General features: G+C 31.0%; 1 protein-coding gene across 1 annotated transcript in view; it reads left to right on the top strand.

The window, feature by feature from the left end:
- LOC146996154 (uncharacterized) overlaps positions 1-25165 on the top strand; it is a 573172-nt gene that overhangs the window by 202504 nt on the left and 345503 nt on the right. The window contains exon 3 of the mRNA XM_085821375.1: positions 23139-23243. Within this exon, the coding sequence (XP_085677501.1) occupies positions 23139-23243 (105 nt within the window). The remainder of the gene's footprint in view (positions 1-23138; positions 23244-25165) is intronic.

Genomic DNA, 25165 nt, shown 5'->3' with positions numbered 1-25165 from the left:
GGTGATGACGACACGAGTTACAATCGCAAATAGGGGAGCGGGATGGCAACAGTCTTGAAGTGCCTTTTTTAAAGTAACAGACTGTTGTATCTGCGATAGCTAATCACCTTACTGAAAGTACGGACAATAACTGTAAAATTTGTGTGAAAGTCTGTAAAAGTCATATATTACTGACCCAAATATAATATATTGCTTGTTTTTTAATGCATAAACACACTTTTTATACCGTCATGTGAATTTAATGTTAATCAAAGCTTTATCTTTCCATTTTTGTAGATAATACCATTACGTGTTCAATTTTAGGAAGCCAGTATATTAACGATTATAACTGTAGGAAAGATTTCTCTAGTGTGCATAAATAAACTATCTTATCTATCATTCAATGAAAACATACTAAAGAATGTAATATATATTACTGAAAGCAAATTCAATCTTTTTGATCATATCACAAAACAATTTATCGTTTCCCTAATATGTATTTAAAATCAAAGAACATTTCATCGAATTAAATTTTGGAGTTGGTAACATAATTTTAATAAATGAATAAAAGAGTGTGCTGATATTTCCTGCAGAATAATGATCTTAGATATATTACTCATACCATTCGAAAACGGTTACTATATAATATCGAAACACTATTAATTGTATCTGTTTATTTTCCTGTTGTTAAAAGTTATGAAAATTTGGATTTTTGAAGAAACTCGCTTTGTATGTGCAGGAGTTATTGATCAGCGTTGTTTGATAACTACTTTAGATGTTTATTAAAATAACAGGGAAATTATTTATCAGATTGTACATTTAATAAAAGAAACGTGTTACCATTAGCTTATATAACCCAATAACTGTCTCAGCGTTATTTTGAGGATACTGAGGAGATTTGTTACTAAACGTAAGTTTGCAATGATCTCCGCTTCTTTGTTCAGAGGTCTGGTTACTTATCTCCTTTTTAAGTTAAACAGATCATGACATGCAGTTTAAGTTGTAGAGACATTAGGTATTTTTTTGGAAGCAAGCAAGATGAAAAATATGCAACGCCTTCGCCGGGAATCGAGCCGCGGACCTCTGGAATATGCGCTCAGCGTGCAGACAACCACACCACGAAGGCATGCCAAGAAGGTGGAAGGAATACCTTATAAAGTAAACAAATATTTTAAGTTTCAACATCTCAGAGTTTTAAAAGCGATAAGGCATTTTATTCCATATATCAATTTTAACACCGCTGTATTATGTTGTTTCGTAATGTCTTATAATTCATATCTTCAAGACTGATTTTAATTTCTTACAAGGGCTACTTGAGGAATCAACGTGCGCTATAAACTCAAACGTTTTTCAGATTCTTTTACTCATCTTTCTTTTTTTAGTTTCTGCCTTAATGAGAAAATCATGGTAAAATTATAGATTAGAGTAAAGCAAGTGGCGGATTAGTAGATTAAGTATAGTTGTTTTAGCAAAGGAAGCTGCTATGCAGCGTAATAGATTGTAGCAGAAGCTGTATTATAATAATAAACTGAAATATAAAATCTGAACACAGTAAAACATTAAGCATCTAAAATATTTTACTTCCAATTGACAGCATGCCAATAAATTTCAAAAAGAATAAAGGCGCAAAACGTCATCAAATTTGAGTGGAGTAAAAGGTTAGTGAGAAGAAGCGACAGACATTTTAATCTATCGACTTGCACCATTGTCGAAGAGAAGCTGTCACGTCAGAATGTTTTGACTGACTTAGATGTCAAATCGATTATTAGTGAGAAAATGAGTGAAAAGCCTGTAAAGCGAGTTTTCGATCCGCTAAGGAGCTTTTAAGCAGAGCTCAAACTCTTAATAAGTGATGCCATTACGTCTGCTGGATAAAATTTTAAATGAAAATTGTCTGTGTGCATCTAGCAGACGATTATGATTTATTTTTACGTGCAAGATATATGAAATATTTTATTCTTATAAACATACGCAGCATGTTGTAAATACAATTGCTAACCACAAGTTATCTCGTAGGTCGTTTGGCAATCTTTTCTGAAAAATATTTGTGTTTTTATAACTATACTTTTACCATTCAGACTTTTGCTTCTTTAATTTCTGTTCTCTTCATCCAGACTTTCAATTCTTTAAATTTTAAATAGGAGTAAGGACTATTTCATTTTTTGTTTCTCATATTTAAATTAGGCTATCATTTTTTAAATGTGTTAAGAAATATGATTTCCTGATTATGCTTGTCAAAAATTTTTAATTATTAGTTGAGAAAGATAAAATACTTAACTTTCATTCACAAAGCATGCATAAAATGCCTTGCGAACCCGAAGTTTGCGCATATGAGGCAAATCCGTTGATCTTTAAAGTTTAGGAAAAATAACTATATCCTGTATATTAAATGAAAAGCGATGAAAATGTTCATCGCAAGCATTTCATTAATGAAAACAAAAACCTTTCTTAAAGTTTTCTAAGGTCAAACTGATTATTCATTGTAATTTATCCTTTAGATTTCTTGAAAATTCGGAAATATCAATCTAATGTTTTAAGGTATTTTCTCCTTCCTTTTGGCATTCCTTTATGGTAAAACGGTAGCACATTGGGCACGTATTCAAGAGGTTCAGGCGCGAATCGCGGTGAGGGCATTGCTCATTTCTTACTTCTTCAGCATCAAAAAATCCTGATGACTCTACAGTGGCGCCCGAACTAAAAAGGTGGTGGAGGATGATTCTTCACCATCATAATTTGATGATTGAGTCCCCCAATCTCCAGTCGCCCTTTAAAAGGGGGAATATGTAAGATCGTTAGAATGAGAACCGGAGCGAGGAGTATGTAAGGCATTTTCTCCCTCTTTTCTGCATGCCTTCGTGGCGTAACGGTAGCACACTCGGCGGGTATTCGAGAGGTCCAGGTTCGCGCCTCGGCGAAGGCATTGCTCATCTTTTATATTTCTTGTTTAAAATAACCAAACAAAGCAATTTCGGGAACGATATATAGTTTCTTCTCTGTTCCTGACAAAGGCGAGCGATAACTTGATGCAAGATTCACTTCTTTTAATTTAACTAAGTATTTCACCTTTTATGGTTAAAACGTTTGTTACAAAGGTGTGCAATGAAAATAATGGTTTGAAAACGTTGGCCAGAGTTACTACAAAACTGAAGTCAGCAATAAATTTCGTATTTATTTATGTTAATTTTACTTTAAACGGCTTAATATCTACTTAACCGCAAAAAACACTATCGTAAACCTCAAAAATAGTTTTCTTATCACGATTACATATTAATATCATCGCTGTTAAACAACAGTGCAGACTATGTATTTTTGTTGAGACTACCATATTCTCCTTCTTTCCACGCGTAAACTTTTATTTTGTGGAATGTTAGAAGGTTTTGTTTTTGAAACCCTAAAGTTCTTTGAAGTGCTCTGAAAAAGTGGTGTTTCTTATGCACAATTCTAAAATGACCCTCTCACTTTATGTCTTGATTCCCTTTCTTCCAATATACATCTAACCCGAAATCGCGTCCATAAACAGTTGGCAGAATGTTTCGCGTGCAACATACTTCTGTGTGAAAGTTTACGCCCATAACCCTTGGGGGGGGTCTAAAGCATACGCATTACGCAACAAATAAAATAAGTCAATTGTTAATAGAAAAGACATGATAAGAATTCATATGTTTAACTTGGGCTACCTGAATGTAGACTTCCGTGGCAGAGAACTCTTCGACCTCTCTCCTATCGATTTCAGGACCGTGAGATGTTCTGTCTGAAGGTTTTGTTGAATTAGAGTACCCTTTGATTATCTAGAGTTTCTGAGTTGTATCGCATGTTATTTTACATAATTGATAATATTTAACATATATTATTAATTTACATAATTGACCAATTTAAAAACAGCGATACAGCAGATATGCAAATATGTTTGGAGATAATATATTTGATATAATCACTTATTTACTCAACATTTAAGAAAGAGACTTGATACTTCGAGTTTTTATATTATGTAAGTCTTTCTTGTCTAATAAATATTATTTCAAGGATTACACAAGAATAGAAAGTTTCAGAAATGCTGTTATAAATTTTGAAAAAGATCCCAAAGAATTCACATTCGAAGAATACATTTGAAATAAATTTAATTTTTGTGCTTTTGGAAATCTCCCCCAAATGTCCCAATTTGACCTATAATTTACGTTTTTGTTACACAATTAATACTTGAAGGAGATTTGTGTTAATAAAGGTTTTCCCGTTGAATATTTCAAATTTTGTCTGCTTCAGTTCTACTTAATTTTACTGAAGGGTCTTTCCCGATTTAACTAATTTAGTTATTTCAATACATTGTCGGTTTAAAGTTAAGTTCGACTAAGAGAAAAACGTGGAAGAAGGATACATCAAAATGCCACCACCTACTTTCAAATTACTCCGTTATTTTTTAAATCAAGATGCAGATCCAAAGTACATATAAGGGTTATGATATTAAGTTAGGTTATCTGAATATAGCAAAGTACATGATGGCTACCTGCCTAAGAGGAGGAATGCTTTCATAAAATACTTTCTAAAGGAAATTGGCTCGTATTCACGATACTCAAAGCGTAAAGCCACGAAAATTGGCATGCAGCCAACCCTTTCGCCTAGAATCGAACACGAACCAGGGTCGAGCTCTCAACAGTCAGCGATCTTAATTATAAAGCCAAGTGGTGGTCCATAGAGGATTTAAGAAGAAAAAGAAGATTTAAGAAAACCAAACCACTCTCTAGCTGGTATGTAACGTATGGCCTGAGAAAATCTTTTATTAGTTATGAAAAAAGCTCATAAAATTGTTTTATAAATGTATTATAAATTATGGAAAATGCTCATAAAACTGTTTTATAAATGTATTATAAATTAAATGTTCTTCTTATTTTATTATAAATAATGCATTTGATTATAAATAAATAATATTACTAAAGTTAGTATAAATTTTAAATTATTAAGAAGCTTATTTGTTGCTTTTTAAATTTCGTTTGTTAAATAGTTAATTAGATTAATTAAATTAAAAAAGTAAATTAAAGAACTCATATTTCAACAAATGGCAACACCGTGATAACTAGCTATGCGCAACGTCTCAAGCAAAATAAAAGTTATATGTTTCGCACAATAACAATACTTCCAAAATGAGTGGATGATATATAGTACGTATAATAGTGTAACTTAACGTAACAATTTAAAAGCAGAATAAATTTCCCTCTTTAAATATTATTTAAATTTGTAAATTTTACAATCTTATTAAAAGCTTCTATATCAAATAAATACAAAAATAAAAATAATTAAACTGAAAATTATAAAATTTTTATTTGATAATTTCTTAATAATGTTCTGCAGAATAGTTTCATGATTAGGTAATATAAATAAATTTATTAGGAAACATTATTCCAATATTACAAATTAATCTTCTCTAGAAAAAAGTAAGAGAATACTATATAGAGTTTTCATCTTTATAGCAATTGTGCTTATTCTCTCTTCTAATACTATCTGTACGGAAATTTTCCCAACTGTATCATATACTTCAGCAAAGCATCAGTGAAAAAAGTAAAAGTTCATATTCCTTCCGTAGTACCTGAAGCATTAATTACTGTCATAGTCACTCATCATCACTCCATTAACTACTCGCATCGATTTAGTTAGGCGGAAAGAACCAATTGAGGTGAGGCCGAAAACTTTCATATAGTACATACAATCCAGCAATCTTCACTCAACAGTACATCAGCGAGCACCGCTTCTATCGATACTTTTCTCCAATCGATTAATCGCCGACGTGCTGAAGTCAGATGGAATTTATGCTGACGAGGACTTTTATTGAATCCCATAAATCGAATCAGGAGCCGCGCATTTGCCCCCCATGCGAGATGGCATCAGGGCCCCCTGATTGCAGGAAAACGAGCTCTCCCGAGAAAAGCGGTACCCATTGTTCTTTTTTTAACCCCCCTTTTCGTTTTTCCTTTCTTATAAACCGCTGTAGTTAGGAATCGTTAAGGTTTGGGACATTTGGAATTGCCTGAAGACATGGAATAAAATTGTTAAGTTAAGAAATAGAATATAAATGAAATATTGCTGATGTTTGTTTTAAATATGATAGGGGTAATTTAAATTACATTTTCATGAGTTAAGAGTTTAATTAATACCTATTGTTATTTGTGAAGTGAATTATTTGTGAAGAAGAAGAATTAATTATACCTATATTATTATTTGTGAAAAACGCGCTCGAAGAAAGTTAAGTCTGTCAAGATCAAACCTGGAGAATTTTTTGCCAATATTACTGGCAGGTATAACTATCGAAAGGGGCAGAAATATAGTTTCACTGCCAGGCAACAATACCTTACTCTAGCAAATGTGATATAAAATAGCTCGTTTTAAAGTTTTAAACCTTTACACTATAACCAGGATAAAGAAAACGGAAATCGACTAAGCACACAAATACGTGATGTCATTTCCTACTTCTGTGAAGCAGTAATGACCTGATGCTAAAGAATTCATATCCAAAGCCAGCCATAAAAAGTCTAGCATGGATGCTAATGCTTAAGATGCTCCCTTTTGAGAGAAAATTGTGAATATTCTACTTTTTAGCCCAAAGGAGCAATTTGCCTAGAAGGGCTATTAATTTCGTCTTGGCATTTGGGTTCATTCACTATAAACGGCAAATCACTTATTAAATTGTTGCCATCAAATATTAGAGCCCTCTATTATATTTAAAGAAATTAAATAATAAAGAATTTGCATAAATGTATGTATGTTTCTCGCATTCTAATAAAATAACGGCACCTTAGATCCATCAAATTCTGAATAACGTACATCTCCACCGAATATGCGCATCTGGAAGCCCAAATTTGGAATTCGCTTTATTACCTATTTCATATTTGTAAAGCTTTTATGAGTTTTTGATTAAGAAACTGAACGATTTCAAAGCGAGCAATGGCTACAGTGTACGAAAAAAAAAAAAAATTTTTTTTATTTCCAATACTCGAGACTGTGTACCGGAAATTCTAAAGATATGCTCTTTTAAATACTTTGTGATATTGCTGTTGAATTTAATTTTATGGTTTTAGTGCGAAGAACATGATATTTAATAAATAACTTAAAACACAAAAAGTTAAAAATGCTCCTTTAGGCCTAATATAAAATCCGATAGGCCTTCAGAGTTTTTTGTAAACAAAAGAGTTTAAAAATGGCATTTTGCGTCGAAATACTAAAATCGTTGAATCACTTTTCAAATTGTTGCCACCAAATATTATCGCCTGTACTGTATTTAAAGAAATTAAATAATGAAGAATCTGCATGAATGTATGTATGTTTCTCGCATTGTGTAAAAGCAACAGAAGGTAGAGTCATCAAATTTTGAATAACGTCCTCCCCCACCCGAATATGGGCACCTAAAGCCCGAAGTTGGAATTTCGAGTTTGTTTCATTATCTAATTCATATTTTGTAAAACTTAAGGAATTTTTGATTAAACGAACTTAACGATTTCAAAGCGAGCAGTGTCAACACTACGGATTCAAACAATTTTAACGCCAGCTCGCAAGACTTTCGGAAATTCTGAAGGTTTGTTGTTTTTTAATATTTTTATTCCAAAGGGACAGTATTTTTATTCGAAATGCTCTCGAAATGGGCATGTGTGTGTAAATGAAAAAAACGTTCCTTTGGGCATAATATAAAATCGGAAGTTCTCCAATATTTTTATTGCATTAAAAATTCACAATTTTCCATCATTTTTCTGTGATAACAGCGCTTTTTTACTTCCTTGCACAAAGTATTTATGTTACGCTTGTACATAAGGACAAAATAAAGGACACTTTTTCTTAAAACGGATTATAAAATAGATTTGAATTGGATTCAAAAGGGTTTTTTTCCTCCGTGACCTCTGAACGTACGTATGGATGTATCTCTCGTAACTCAAAAACGAATAATCGTAGAACACTGAAATTTTGCATCTATGACTCCTATAACATCTAAACTTGCACTTCCTTTTTTTTATTGCAATCGGTAATACTAAAAGTATATACGCATAGACTGTGTGTATACATATAGATTATTAGTATGCCGATTGCAATAAGTATATAATATATATTTATTTATCTGTATCTATATCTATCTATCTGTGTATCTATTTATCTATATCTATATCTATATATATATATATATCTGTACACCCCTTTAACGGCCTTTATTTTTGCAATCGTTGGTCGTAGTTATATACTTATAGTTACAAATGTATTTTAAATGAAGAAAATATTTATGTTTTTGCGATATAAAATTTTAAAAGAATTATATTTTATCAACTAACGAAATCTCACATTTAGTTCTATCTCCTGGTTGCTATACTTATATTTGGGTTATATAAGTTTTATACTGGTTATGAAAAAATAAAGTTATAAAAGCTGCCCAACCGGTATGTTAACATCGCTGACTGCCGTGCCGAAGTGCCCGGGTTCGAATCCCGGAAAAGGCATGGATGTTTGTAAATGTACAGTGTCCGTGCTTCAGGACGGCACTCTAAATAGGCAAACAGGTTGCATGAGTATTTTTGTGGTTTTTTTCCCAATGTGTAACGTGTATACCAGCCAGTTTCCCTTAAAAAGTTCTCAATGAAGGCCTCTCTTTCCTTAAGCACATAGCCCTTGAGTGCTTTGGCATAATTAGATATACCGTACCTTCCTTTTTTCCGCCAGAATACACATGATTTCTCGTGCATATAAGTGAGGGTTTGAAATTGTTAAGTTAGAGCGTGTTCTGTCTCTTGAAGGCCACGTTGCTGTGGTTGCTGCTCTACGATAAGAATTCCTATTTTCGGCCTCGCCTTATACTTGCCGATCGTTAGTTCCAGAAAATTTCGCTTTAATTTGCTCAGTGTATCCTTTGAGCGTTAGATATTTAAATTTAGCTTTACATTTGAATATCTACTCTATATCTATTTTTATTCTCGCCATAAATGCTGACATATTTGTAAGCACTAGCTGTGCTTTCTGTCCAACTAATCAAGTTTTAAATAAAAGATCTTTTAAACCCTTCTCAAGTCTCTGTTGTGCTTCAGACATAACGATAGGTTGTTTAATGTTTATCAAACAATTATTCACAGTTTCCAATAGTAGAAAACGTAAAAATTGATCGGCTGAATATTGTAAAAAACGGAATTTAAACCTAAATAATGTAATTTATGCCAGCTTAATAGTATAGTATGTAACCACTTCCGAACAAACAGCTAAAAAGAGCTTCGATCTTCATCTTGGAAAAGGTCCTAGATTCGATTTCCAGCCAAAAGACTAAAACATTGTAACATATTATATATGTTAATAAACTTTAGATTTGTCTATCTTAGATTACAGGGTATTCATCAGTTATATATTTTATGTTTGCAAATCCTCGTAGAACTATCTTTGACTTACTATGCTTCGAGCGACAAAAATAATTCACTTTTTATCGTACCGTTAACTTCATATGGTTTTTCTCATGTGTTGCATGAATACGAGCCAGTTTGCCTTAAAATTTTCTCTACGGCTAACATCCTTATAGATTCCTAACTTTAGACAGATTTCATTCAGGTACGTATTCAAAACAATAATTTTATACCTATGGAGCTTAGCATAATTAATTACAGGAGCCGCGCTCAGTAGGAAGGTAATTATTTTATCTAATTTGAGTAGATATTTATCTTAACTCATAAACCAAGAAAAGCGTATTCATTTATATATATATATATATATACACACACACACATATATAATTCAAAAACCAGTAGAATGTAAATAATAAAGATTAAATTAATCCATTTCAAGTACGCCTTTTGCTACTGTAAATGATGTAAATGCTAATAAGTTTACTGTTTTTTCCGAATTAAAATACTTACTTACTATTTAATATCTAATATACTATTTATATAAAAGCAAATTACGATGACTATGTATATTTATACAGAGGGAGAGATACATAGCTAAAGAGATAAATTTATAAACGTACCCACACCCCCATTTTTTATTTGCTATATGGAAGCTAAAGGAAGGTGTTTAATAATGCGAATTTACCTCACCCAGATCCAGTTGATAATTCATAAAAGTGTGCAAACGTAGAAATAACAGCAGTAATAATATGTAAACACGCGAATTAAGTAACGTAAAGTTGTGAGGATTATGTTAATTTTATTAACAGTTAAATTTTAAGTTCCTTTCCTGTCAAATTCTTAACTTCAACTTACTACTTCTGGCCAGAACGTAGTTTTGGAATCACTCTGAATACTTAATGAGCAGGAGCGGTATTTAAATCGCGAAGTCTACTTGCAGAGTTAGAGAGAATCAGAGTTTCTGATTTGCGCGCGTCTGCCTTTTGGCCACTCTCTCTCAAAGCTGTTATTACGCTCGGCCGTACTCAGGCCCTTGATAAGCTTCGTAGTCAAATAGAGTTAAGGGGCCAACTCGATTAGAATCTTGATAGCTTAGGCTATATTTCTTTAGTTAATCTTAGTTTTAGTTTAATTTTTAGTCTCTCAAGTTCAAGCCCAAGTGTCGGCTTGTATTGTACAGACGGAGTTTTTTTAAATCTTATTGGAATAATAAAGTGTTAGTTACCCTTCCATTTTGTTGTTTCTTGTTACACGAACTTAAGCGATTATTCGCTAACTAGTTCTTAAGATTCGTCACTTTCTACAGTAACTGAGAAATACACTAGCGAGAATCTTACAAAGTACATGGGATATTGGAATAAATTACGAGGAAATTGCAGATGTATTGAATGTTGAAATAGAAACCAATCTCACACAACAGTTAAGTAAAAAATCCATATAGTTTTATTTAATTTAAAATCTGAAATGGCAAATTTGAAAGAATACCAACTTTAAACCGAGCATGAACCTGCGTTAAGATAAAATAGTTAATACACATTTACATCTAAGAGCTTAAAATACGTATTTAATGTGATTTTCTCAAACACACATTCAGTTGAGAATCATAAAATCGTGCAGATATAAAAATAATAGCAGTGGTAAGGGGAAAACATTTAAATAAAAAGTAAATATTGCAATAACTTACTAGAAAATTGTCGTGTGAATGTTGAGATAAAAAACAGTAATAATAAATCGAATTTCCTTACATTTTTCTCTAATTTAAAATTCGGATGACAGACGCACTGCGGAAAATAAATATAATCAATCTACAATGAAATTATACACATTTTTTGCTAGAAGGCTAGGTTATTTAGGTTATTTGAATATATCAAAGCCACGAGAGCCATTTGGCTTAGAGAAGGGATGCCTTCGTGGCTGACATTATGAGGGAAAATAATCGTATTCAGCACGAAAGCCAACCATAAAGTTAGCTCCTTCGCCTTGGTTTAAATACAAAGCAGGTCAAAATACCAGTACTAAGTGGTCTTAAAATCCCGGTTACTGGTGGGATCTCATCAAAAGGCGAAACAAAATTCAATTATCTTGTAAAATTGATTTCACCAGTACACTCATGGAAAAATCTTTAGAAAAACTCTGATTTTTTTAAAATGGTAAATGATTAAAGTGGAAAAGATTGACGAGTCTCTCGCTATGCACTTTCAAAAACAAATGGAACCAAAATAAAAAATTGGTTAATAAGAACTATGGAAAAGTAAATAATATATCCATTCAAACTTAAAACTTCTAACTTTTACACTTAAACTGCCAAGTTGTAAGTTAAATCCATTTAAATTTAAACTTACTGAATTGTTTACTAACTGCTAAGTTGTAATTTAAGTCCATTTAAACTTAAACTGTTAAGTCCATATAAATTTAAACTGTTTAGTAAGAAAATAAAAAAATGAAAAGTTATTGAAAAATCTTAATACATGGGAAAGTACACCTTGTAGAGACATTAGGTATTTTTTGAAAACAGGAGAGATGAAAAATGAGCAATGCCGTCGCCGAGAATCGAACGACGGACCTCTCGAATTTGCGTCGAGCGTGCTGATCACTATACCACGAAGGCATTCTAAGAAGGCGGGAGAAATACCTTATAACCTAACTTGTTGCCGCTACGAGAAATGTGAAACCTTTAAGTTATCGTCGTACACATTCACTCACAATACCCGATCCTCGCTATGTTGCAAATTCGGTAAAACGTAATATTTTAATTCATCTTTCAGATATCGTTAGTCTTTTACAGATTAATGAAATGAGCTATTTAAAAGCAATAAACGCATTCATTAATAATTTAAATGCTTATTTAAATTTTTATTAATGGACTTAATTCATAGGAATCTAAAACTTAAAACATGTAATTTAATGTTTATGAAAGTTTTAACGGTAAACTCGTGTTTGAAGTGTTAAACTAATCTCTTCAGGTTGCAACATTTTCCCTGATTTTTTATCTATTTAAATAAAGGTATTCTCGCAAAACTGTATAGAATACATTTTTTAAAATTTTTTATAAAGACAAAGTTATTGTTTAGGCAACTTCTACCAAATGCCTTCGAAATGCATTGAGTTCTACTCTAAAATTAACATGAAGAAACGATACTACTCTAAAAGTACATCGAGGTAAACCTAATTGGACAATCAGGTTTTTGAAAGGTTTAAGGAACTTCATTATTTTATTATTTCAGTTTTAATTAAATTTTCTTACATGATTATTTCTTTTAATTTTATTTTAAATATTTTCAGTACTCACAGTCACCTGGATATAATTCCCAAACGCGGTTCTGTTGAAATATTTTCAACTGCTCCTTGAAATTAGCAACGTGGAATTTTCAACAATTTTATACATCTTAATTCAGTTTTATTAACTTCATTGAATAATTTCATTACTTAACTTTATTTGTTTCCGTTTTGAAATATTTTTCTTATAATTTTGGTATGTGTATTTCCTGTTGAAAAGTTACCCCTCCTCTCATGGTCTAATTTTGATTTAATTATTATCATTCTACTATTCTACAGTTTCATTTAGTATAGTAACCAGTTTTTCATATTAATGTGCTTTTCTCTCCTCGTTTATCATTTTCTTTCAAGAATGTAAATTTCTAGCTCGCGTATATTTAAATGAGATAGAAAGAAGATAGTATTTAAAGGAATGTTTTAAAGGGTAGAATCAGAGCGTGCTCCGCCTGCTGTAGGCCACGTTGTTATTTTGGTTCTCTTGATAGTAGTATCCTTAGGCGTTGCGTCATTCTCGTCATTATGCTTGTCACGTCCAGTTAAAGTCAGAGCCAGCTTGAGCGATTCTTTTTTATCCGTGTTAGTCGTTAAGCTAACTGTCATTTACTTAGTTAAGTCAATTTAATTAATTACCTTTGATCTGATTTTTCTGGCTATTTTTTGTAAACTGGAGTAGTACCTAATTGTTAACCTTTATTTGAGTTAAATAAAAGTGTTCTTTACACTCTTTCTCAGTCTCAGTGATACCTAACAATACTCTAAAATTTTTAGAAGTTTCCTACATCTGGCCACAAATCATTTGGCACTCTAGTCGTGCCTATTTAAGAATATTTACATTTTTGAATGCCATTATGATGGAAAGGCAGAAGCAGACAGCAGTCCAATTAGGACAAAGAATAGGGAGAAGTGTCTTATGTTCAAGGTGAAATTTTAATTCAGACTGAGTTAATTTTGATTCTCTATGCGGTTTGTTTGGATAATTAATGCTGTTGTAAAATTATTATTGGCTGTTTGGATTTCAGTTCCATTTATATCATCAGAATTATGTAAGAGTCATATGACATGGATTACTCTCAAAATGACGCAGTGCAAAGAGATATTACTATTTTTAGAATAGAGAAGGGAAATCAAATTACGCTGCTAATTTACATTTTTATCTTTTACATATTCTCTATTTTTCTTACATATATATATATCTATATATGCAACTGCCATCGCGTACTTCCGCTAGTATATATATATATATATAAATAATAGCGGAAGTAACCGATAGCAGTTAAGTTAGATTGAAAGTAATGCATCTGACAACATAGAGAACGATACCGCTGTAATCCTTCTCTAATAACGATGCAAAAAAATACGACTCACAGTCATACATTTTTCGGTCTGATGCAAAATGGAACTCGCATAAAAATGTCGGTATAAAAATAAGCTAATTCTCTCTCAATATATCAGCAACAATGGCACTCAGTTTTTGATAATTTTCATCTTTCTAATTAAATGGTCGTAAATGTTCAAGTTCCACTCAATATTTTCCTTATATTCAATTTTAGTCGATTAAACGTGGCAAAACATTTATCATAATTTATCAGAAATCGATAACGCGAACAAACAAACACAAAAACAGACTTTCTTCCTTATATAGAGACATTTTGTAAAATTATAAATTTTTGAATAACAAACTCTACGATTTGAAACCGATAATAGCAACACTTTTCGAAATAAAGCATTTTTATCTCCAACGCGCGAGACTGTTGCCACTCGGCAAAATGTGCGCAAAAATAAATTTTTTCGAAGTTTTTAATTAATATATCGGCTGATTATGTCATACGCAATCGAAATGGCTTCCCATGGATTTTTGAAATCGGAAGTAATGTATTTAATATTTGGCAATGCTATTTTTATTTTTTTGTAAAACTTAGAAATTTTTTATTAACAGACTCTACGATTTGAAAGCGAGCAGTGGCAACAGCTTTCGAATTAAAGCAGATTTTCATTTCCAGCTTGCGAGACTGTTGCTACTGGGAAAAATGAGGGCGAAAATTATCTTTTTTCCGAGTTTTTAATTAATGTCACTGATTTTTAGCTACTTTTTTTTTGGAAAAAAGTGGACGTCGGCCTTTTCCAGGACCCAGAATTGTAGAAAATTTGATGACGATAGCTATAGTAATGACTGAGTTATTAGCGAACAAACACACAGACTTTCTTCGTTATATATATAGATTGCTTTAAAAACTGGAATTAAAACTGAGAAGTAACGTTTTACAGTTTTAAAATATTTTCTAAGAGCAAATATATATATATACATATTTCGAAGTTAAATGAGACGTATAAAATCAATAATCATTAGAATGTTCGAAGAATTTCGGTTCTAATTAAATATATCCAAACCACAAATCAAAAATTCGAAATAAAATTTTAAATTTCTATTCTTGTATGCTGGTTTACTTTAACGAGAGTTAGAAATCTTCAAAATGCCTGCGGCAAATTTCTTCTGCAGTGTTTGCATAATAGAAAGACTTTTCTGGTAAAGCAGGAAAAGAAAAACTTAACTCTTCCACTATTAATCTTCCACCCACCTAAAAATAACACTTCTCTTGTTTTCTTCCAAATTTTTTTACAGTTTGACTAATAGACAGTTATCTTTTTATTATGCAAAGTAAGGGGCTTCTTTCGTGATCTCTACGAAATTAATGTTTTTGTTTTAAAATGTGGATACTTGATTTTATAGCTTTAAAACATTTTTTCGCTCTTTTTTTTCAGTATATTTTCTTACAAATATTTTTTGAGAAGCGTTCCGTGCAGCTTGAGTGTTATTCTTTGTTAAGAAATTCTTCGCTAAAATGCTGATTTTTTAACTCGCTTTTGGTAGAAAAAGTGAAAAATTACTTTAATCCCATTTTAAAGTTTTCTCTTCACAATGGAGTAGCAGCGTTTATTTAATAAATCTGTGCTATTCGCATTGGGAAATTGATACTGATGTAGATGCATGGTAGTATTAATTTCTAATGGTAAGTAAAAAGATAAATATGTACATCATGATTAAACAAACTCTTTTAGAAATATTTAAGAATGTAAGAAATATTTAAGAATTTAAAGGTATTAAAAGTATTAAAGATTATTTCGAATTCATTTTTGAATCAAATGCTGTGGGTATTATGAATAAAACTGAGAGTTTTTTTTTTAACCTGTACCGTTTCTGAATGCTGAGTTTCGATATCAGCACAGTTGAAAAATCCGAAAGCGTATTTAATCGAACTAATTTTATATGTTTTATAAAAATAGAATCTCTGCTAGGTATTCAATAGAATGAAAAGAATGTTATTCAAATCCTTAAAAACTGGCTTCTTATGAGGCTTCTGTTTTGAAGAATAATTTCGAGTGTTTTACCAACATACTGTCGCGAGTGGTTAATAAAATGCAATTATGCCACTATTAAAATTTCAAAAAAGATTTTGAAAGATGATTTTCGAAGTCACTGTATTAAACTGTGAATTCTGAAAGGATTTGAAACTGACTCTACTTCAATACAGAAACTTTTTAAGAAATTTATGAAACGGGCTTAAAATATAAAGAAAATAATCTTTTTAATTGACTTGTTTAAGGAAGGGAATAGAAATATCGAATGGAAATTTTAACTACATAATGAAGTTCTGTAAATTTCAAATGCTTAAAAAATTAACGAAAATTTGTCTCAATATAATATGTGGCGTTAGAAACATATATAACTATAGCTACGAATAATCATAAAAATGATCACTTGAAAATAATATAATTTTTTTAAATTATTTTAACTAAATATATCGAAAACAATTAAAGATCTTATGATATGCCGATCTTATGATGCACTGCAAATTCGTCATTTTCAAGCTACTACTACTTGGAAGATAAAAATTTTATGTCTCGCGTAATTACAATAATTACCATGTTTCATGTAAGCGATTCCAGTTTTTGCACATGCGGAGAGTTAGGCTCTCCGGAGCATTACCTTGAAACATGCCCTCTTACAGAAGGCTTACATATCAGATTCCCTTCGCAAAATCGTCAAGCCTTTTGCAAATTTCTAATCAAGCAGAGGTACTTGATTAATAAAATTAACAAGCTTATGGAAAAGGTTAAAGGTCTTGGAATAGACCTGTGCCAGGTGTAGCATTCATAGGCATAATGTATTGATGCAAAGTACATAATCTTCGTGGTAAACTCTGGTTTAATGCTACATTTATAGATTTTAGTGATATTCTTATAACGGACTGATCTAATGAAATGATCATTGTACTGTATCTTATGCACCCCTATGAAAAACAATATGTTTACTTTGCTTATTAGTTACCACAGTCTTAACGTACCCTTTCAAATAGTCACTCAGTACAAATTCTATCAAATTTTGTGTCTCTGAAATGTAAAAGTAAAATATTTCATAAGAAATTACTGTACCAGTGTAGTGTATTGTAGCAAATATGAGGGTACACCATTATTGGTTTTTGTTGTTCCAGAATGCTTACGTTTGTATGAATGATACTTATGGCTGAATTTGTGAAGCACATTAAGTATGTACTTTTCAATGATCCTCACGACTTGATCCTGTATTTGTATGATCCTATATTCCACATTCTGCTCCTAATGTGTATGTGTATTATTTTGTGGCATATTCTATGTATATATATATATACAGCGCATTATTTATTTACTTATTTTTATTTATTTATTTTTTTTATTTATTTTTTTTGTAGGTTTTTATGTATGAATAATATAATAATATTTAATCATATAATTAATTGATACTTAGTATTTTTCATTTTAACCTTTTGCATTTTAGCTGTATAAGCACCAGCATTATGATTTAATAATCCTGTTTGATTATATACTGTATCATGCATATGTAGGATAAGTATATTTTTTCTTTTTTTTAAATTTTATTTATTTATTTTTTATTTTATTTTTTAAGGTTTTTATGCATGAATAATATAATATTATTTAGTCATATAACTTAAATCGATACTTAGTATTTTACATCTTAACTTTTGCATTTTAACCTTTTGCATTTTAACTGTATACGCACCAGCATTATGCTTTAATAATCCTGTTTGATTATATACTGTATCATGCATATGTAGGAAATTGTATGGTTTATTTATATTGTACGATATCGTAAGTACTGTAATGTATGACGTGTAGTCCCACTAATCTCTAGATAAGGGTGGACGTGGTGCTATTACCAATTAACCATAACGGTGAAGGGATGGTGCCCACGTCCTCCGTCACTAAACTAAACTAAACTAATTACCATGTTTCGTGAATAAATGGTCTAATAGCATAACGCAACCTAACATAAAACAATAAATTAAAATTTGGAAAGAATTTCAATACGTATGTTTCTGTGGAAAAATTAAAATTTGAGTAATTATGTATTTATCAGTGGAAAATATTTATCATGAAAGGTAACGATTTAAAATTTTGGAAAGAATATATATAAATATATTTGAGTGGAAAGAGTAAAATTTGACTAATCGTTTATTAAACAGTTGAAAATATTTATCGTGAAAGGTAAAATAACGACTTAAAATTTGGAAAACATTTCAATAAATATATTTCAGTGGAAAAAAAAAACAAAATTTCAGTAATTTTTTATTGAAGAGTCAATAATATTTATCGCGAAAGGCAAGGCAATGATTTAAAAACTTGGAAAGAATTTCATTAAATATATTTCAGTGGAAAAATTATAATTTAAGTTATGGTTTATTGAATACTAGAAAACATTTACTGTAAAATGTAAATTAACGATTTAAAAATTTGGAAAGAATTTCAAAAAGTATACTTCAGTAGAAAATTTGAGTAATCCTTTATTGGAAATTAGAAAACATTTTTCGTGAAATATTTTCCTAGCTTGGCAAAAAGAATTTTTCTTTTGTTGAAAACAAATAATATTATTATGCGTTGAAAGCAAGAAAGTGTATAATATTAGTTTGAAAAACGAATGATTTAAGAATATTTTACTGCCAAAGATATTAATACAGTGTAGTGTAGAATTGGATTATTCGAGCCGAAAGCGAATTCGAAGTAAATTATAAATATAATAATTTTGTGCTTACATATTCATGTATGCTTTGGCCTGCTAGCATTCTAATTGAACAGAAAGTTTACATAAGATTTTTCACGGGTATGATTTTAACTGCCAAGGAAACAGAGCTTTGCATGTTGATTAATAGGAATGCGTTACATATGCCGATATTTTAATGCTGTGGCTATTGCATAATATTATTGCAATGAAGAGAGAAACCACTTACAGAATACAAGTTAAAATGTGGAAGACATGTCGACACCATTTTTATTAACATTTTTGAAAAGATACTTTGAGTTTGCCATCAAATTCATCTGGTTAATTAAGATAAAGAACGGTCGTTACAGGTCGATGCTACATAAAATCTTCTATTTCTCTTCTTCATTATAAGAGTGAATTGCTCGTCAGCGTAAAAAAGAGAATAATTTATTCTTATTTCCTTAATGACATTTTATAGCAATGGATTTTATGCATTATATGTATGTTAATTGAAGTATGTTTTGAATGTCCGGTTATGGGAATTCCTGCGTTACAGAGCAACGAATTACAAAAGAAAAACTTATCTAGCTGCAAACATACTAAGCTACTATTATTATTTAAGAAATACCAGGTATTGTGGCCAGTAATCTTAAGAAAATATTAATTTTCCTTAAAATAAATTAAAATAGTGAACACAGGAGCTTTTAGAAAGAGCCTTGTGAGTGCAATGGGGAGCTCACACATTTTTAGAATGATTTCGGGGCCGTTTATTTAATGATTAAAGAATAAAGAGTATTTTTAAATGTTCTGTCTGTTAGCCTTTGTTTTAGACTAAACGTCTGCATCGTGATTTTTGTGACAGAAAGGTTTTTGTAAAATTTACATGGGTACTGATTTTTATTCCTCTTCTACTACTATATAAAATTCATGAATCATGGTGAGTTAGCTCTTAGATAGAACTCTTAGGCAAAGGCACGTACATAAGTGAAACATAGGTTATTTTGAAAGAATACGCTGAAAAGATATTTATGCAATATATGTATATGTATCAGTCTTCATTTTCTTAAGAAATGTAGCATTGAATAATTTCTTATATTGCGAAGTATGGCTTGTTGTTTGGTCTTGATGACGTTTCACTCTTTGAAAGTCGTTGGGATAAAGAAAGGAAAATTCTTTTGTAAATATCGGATGTAAAACTTTCTCTGAATAGCACATTGAGCTGATTTTAATATTTTTTACCACTTTTTTTTGAACTCTCCATTGTGACAGAATCGTGCGACAATCATAAACCCCTTACAGAAACTTTGTTTGCACTAACGGAACGCTTTTTGTCATTGCTTTTAAATAGGTCTTTTTTTTTCTTTGCAGTCATTTGAGTAAATCCATACTTCATCAAAGGCCCAATGTATTTCCATTTATCTCCTGCTAAATAGTTTTCATACATTGTTCTGCAAACTGTTCTACCTTGAGACACATGCCTCGGCAAGACCGGTGATCATTATGGTTTTGGGCTTTTTAAGTAGAAATCTTGTTGTATTATTTCATTTATTGTTGTTAGAGATGTATTTAAAGATTTTGCTATTGATTTCTGCTTCGGCGAATTTTGTATTGTTACCAAATATTTAATTTCAGAAACATTAGGAGCAGTACGTACCTTTTTCGAGCATTTGTTTAGAGCTTTCTTTTCATCTGGAATAAATAATTGACGGTCGATATGTAAGGATCGTGATATGTAAGAACTGTAAGTAATATGTAAGGATCGTAATACTTATCTTTGTATAAACATGCTTATGCATGCAATGTAATAAAATGTGCTAGAGCTTGTATACGATAACAAATACTAACCATTGGAAGTTACCCAATTTTGAATATTTAGTTCTTTAATATTGTTAAACAAGAAGAAGAAATTTCTGTTAAATGGCAAAAGTGTTATTTATATGAAATTTTATAAAAATTATCCAGCATATATTATGCCCATAATCAAATTGAAAGGTTATACTTGCAAGTCACTTGTATGTTATGTTCACCACTCTCATATAATATGAGTTGTGCAAAGCTTATTCTAGAACACCTCATTAAATTTGGGCCAGCATTTCTGTATATCAGATAAGCCCTCTCATACAGCCACCTAAATGGATACTCTCACGAGTTAGCTATAAATTCATGAGTCTGTCTTGAGCTGCAAATTATCTCATTTACCTATCCTTAGCTGCTGCGATGATGCCTTCGAATTATCATAAGCGCATGATCGCTACTGTGCCAACTCAAGTAATTGATAGCTGGTACGTATCGTTACGTATGGAAAGCGGTTGTAAGCTGATAGGTGGGGAATATGGAGAAAAGCCATAGGTAGTAATATACCAACACATCTTCTTCTACGAAGAATTCTTATAATTTCTGAAACAAAAAGGATAGAATGAAACAGAAGAACAAAAATAAATAAATGAATAAAAATTTTAATAAGAAAGTTTCAGTTTTTAACGGACGCCCAAAAGGATGTGTGAAGGTTTTTACCCTGTGGCTGAGCTTGCAGTTTACCAGTCTGCTGTTGCACGCACTCTTGCTAACCGACTTTTTATTTATTTTTTTGGTTTTTTTAGCTTTATTATTAAGTATCGTTTTCTTTACACTAACTCCATATAAAATTCAATGAAAGATTAACAAAATTTTAAAAGCAACGTATCAGAATATGTATAGAATTTTGGATGCAGAGTTAATTGTTGGAATATATTTTTATATTTTTTTACTCTTTTCTTAGTTTATCATATGGCGTTATTATGGCAATGAAACGATAGTTAAAAGTTAAAATTCAAATTTAGAACGTGGACTAATAGTCAAAGACTACACAGTTGTATTTAAATACAAGTTGGCTCAAAACTCTAATTGGCGTAACAATTTAAATATCAGCATAAATAACGCAAAGCTGAATAAGTACAGACTTATCAGAGATGGCAGAAGTAAAGTAACGTGGGTTAGAGGCAGAAACACGCTCTGTCCTACAATCCTAAAACCTCAGCTTAAATACTTTCTAGCTCATTTCTGGTGAGGAAACGTAACGAAGTTATAATATAGATCTAAATTATAACAACTGCTTAGTTTAAGATAATCAAATCCAAAAATTTATTAAAGTTAATTTCATATTATATTTCATATATAATATGAAATATAAAATTCGGGTTTCCAGGTGCTCATGTTCGGATGGAAGTCTACGTTATTCAAAATTGATGGCTCTGTGTTCCGTCGTTTCCTCCCAATGCGGGGAACATACATGCATGCAGCTTCTTTATTATGTAATTGTTTAGAAACAATGTAGGGCGATAATATTTGGTGGCAATAATTGGAAAAGTGATACGCCTTTTATATTGAACGAACGCAAAATCCCATTTCGAAACTAATAGAATAGAGAATTTTTTATAAGAATGTGATTTTTTTATAAAAAATAGTAGGCAAAAGTGGATTTATGTGTCTCTTTCTTTCTTAGTATATGCCTCGTGTTCTTTCCTATATTAAACCTTCCAAACTAGTCATGGAATTTATGAATTTACTTTAGTTCTCGTTGCCTTAGCCCCTTCATAATTGTGATACTGCGTTTCATTTTAACTCAGATGGTGGATAATTTTCTGTAGTAAGATGTCCTTACACATCGTGAAGCTGCAGATGTGTGTTCATCTGATACAGGTATGATAATCTATTTCAAGGGATGACATAAACAGTATTCTATTGTTTCTGTCATGTGACTGTTTTATACCAAAAGATAGAAAAGGAATAGCATGGTTCTACTTAAATCGCTGTTTCATAATCCTCTGTTTTAGGTAACATTCAAACAGTTTTTTACCGGATTTACTATTGAAAGAAAGAAACTCGCCCTTTCCTCTACTCCACAAAAATTTACAAATAGTTCGTATATCAATCAATCAGCTGTCTGAATCAAAATATCATTACGTGGTTGTTATGAAATACGTCTTCCTTTAAATGATAATTTTTAGATGTCCGTAGTGATTAGTTGTTTTTTACCATGTGATAAAGCGAAAACAGTTGTCCTTTTCAAATATTTTCATATGTGGTAAGCTATTCATTCAAAGCATTATCATTTTGAAGAAGTAAGTAATTTCTCGTGACAGTTTAGAGCACTTTTTATCGATTCTAAAATGTTGGATCTGGTTGTAGTGCAATGCAGTGCATTTATTGACAAATTTTTCTTCTTCCTAATAGTACTACGAAATGATAACAAGACGCACATTACAAGATATCAAATAAAGGAAGACGCACATTGAAACAAATGATGTTGGAAAATGAGTAAAAAGGCTATTGCGAGTGGTAAACGAATTTTTTATTTGCATTAATTTAAACAACTTAATCGACAAGTTACCTGCCACGTCGAATTACTTTCTGTCGTAACAACCAACAGGGCATTCACAGCCCAAAAGTAAACATGCGTATTTTAGAAAACATTTTACACCCAGTAAATACTAATTTAATGGTTTTCTAATTTCTTTCAGATCTGATATGGCTGTATGGGATACCAGACACCGTTGCCGATGTATAACCAGTGAGAGAATTCGTAAGTTTTCAGCGAAATTGGAATCTGCTTGCATTAATGAAGGGTAAGTAAGTACCTTTGCGTTAATAGCTCCAGTTAAATATTGATATTAAATAACAATCTAAATATCTTCCATACATACCAATATTTATATAAGGAGTTATGTAAATAAAATTATGAAATACTTAAAGCTTTTTCAAAATAAACTAATAAAATTGTAGAACAGCAAAGAACCTAATATCCCCCAACGCAGTCTGAGAATCATTTGTGTACCGAACCATATGTGTTTTGCAGCTTATATTACGAATGCAGTTGCTAACTGTTAAATGGTAATTTATACCAGGTTTCTACGATTAGTATAAAAACGTATTAGTTTTCTATCCATATTTATTATTTTTACCATCTTTACCATCATTCTCATAGTATTATCATCTTTAACTTTAAAAGCAATTATTCTTTCGTTATTATCAGTTTTCATCAATAGATGTAAATAGACTTCCTTTCTGTTACTGTTATCACCTAAACATATGCTTCCTTCATCATTTACTCTTCTGCAGCGAAAGAAGAAGATTCCGTATTTAAACCTTCCAAACTAAACCTGAAAATTTATCATTAATATCTTATGAGGGATATTACATCTATATTTTTATCAGACATTTTGCATTTTAATTACATTTGCCAGATTGGCTCATTCTATATTGCATGCTATGTTGTGAAAAAGATGTAAACCGTTTAAATTCGTTGTTAAATTCTTTCTCTCTTATTTTAATGTCGTAGTTGCTTATGAAATAATTTTTAGTAATAGTCTGTGAAATGGCAAATAAATAAATAAAGCTTAATTCCTAATCATCAACCTGGAAACTATAAGAAGATTAATTTCAACCTTTATAGTTTAATGATAATATTTTTGAAAGAGAAGTCCTGAGTTAAAATTTTCAAAAATAAGCTGTACAGTTGAATTAAGTTTAGCAAATGCACGCTGTAGCTTATTAGTTACATATATATTTAATGCTAATTATCATGTGCAAAATAATTCTCTGAAATATGTGTATATATGTATGCTCTTTATTTTTATAGGTTTCAAAGTAAACATGTAATGGTACATTTAATAATAACAAAAGTTAAATAATGAAGGTTAGATATTATTCGAATCTTTTCCGTTGTGCAGCGACGCGTGTCAAACAATACGCTACAAAAAGATACATCTCCCCAAAGCTGCCGACCACCATCATGCACTAAGACTTTCTTCTTATGTCCTACAAAAGTGTTTCTATTCACGAAGTAAATATTATGGATACAGAGTGTGTAAAATAGGTTATTTTACTTCGTTCTTTGTTTCTTGAAATAGAAAGTAGTTAAACGGATATATTTGTTACATTTCAAAAACTTTTATCACAGTCGAAACCAACTGATAATGGAATGTCCATCAGTGCCCCAGAGGTAAAGATTCTGGGCGCTGGTAGTTCAATCGTGCATCGATGATTTCGTGGTTTTCGCGTGTGTAACATGAATACGAGCAGTTTTATTTAGAAAACTCGGCAGACTCGAACGCGGCTATCTGAAAGCAATGTATTCTTTCTGCCGGATAAAAATATTTCAATTTTCCGCACTCTAGCATGTTGCCACTCAAGATGTTTAAGTTTTAAATTTAAACTGGAATATTACTAATCAACAAGCTAAGCGTTTTAAAAGCAATAAACATAAATAATTCTTAATATTTTTCCTATTTTTAACGTCATTGATTTAACTAAAACTCCATTAAAATTATGAGATATCTAATCACAAATGTTAACAATTTATGTGAAATTACACAACCTGGACTCATTAAAATCATTATATATATATATATATATATATATATTATGATTGCTATTTTTAGCAACCGCCTAGTTTTTAAAGAAATACTATAATGAATAGAAATATACAGTGAAGTGACAAAAGTCATGGGATAGCAATATGCAAATATACAGATGGCAGTAGTATCGC

The sequence above is a fragment of the Stegodyphus dumicola genome, chromosome 7 (assembly GCF_044657685.1).
Source record: "Stegodyphus dumicola isolate Sdum_Otavi_A_Nest chromosome 7, ASM4465768v1".
Classification (NCBI taxonomy): domain Eukaryota; kingdom Metazoa; phylum Arthropoda; class Arachnida; order Araneae; family Eresidae; genus Stegodyphus; species Stegodyphus dumicola.
The sequence above is the reverse complement of the archived record's forward strand: the minus strand, read 5'-3'. Positions and strand labels throughout refer to the sequence as shown.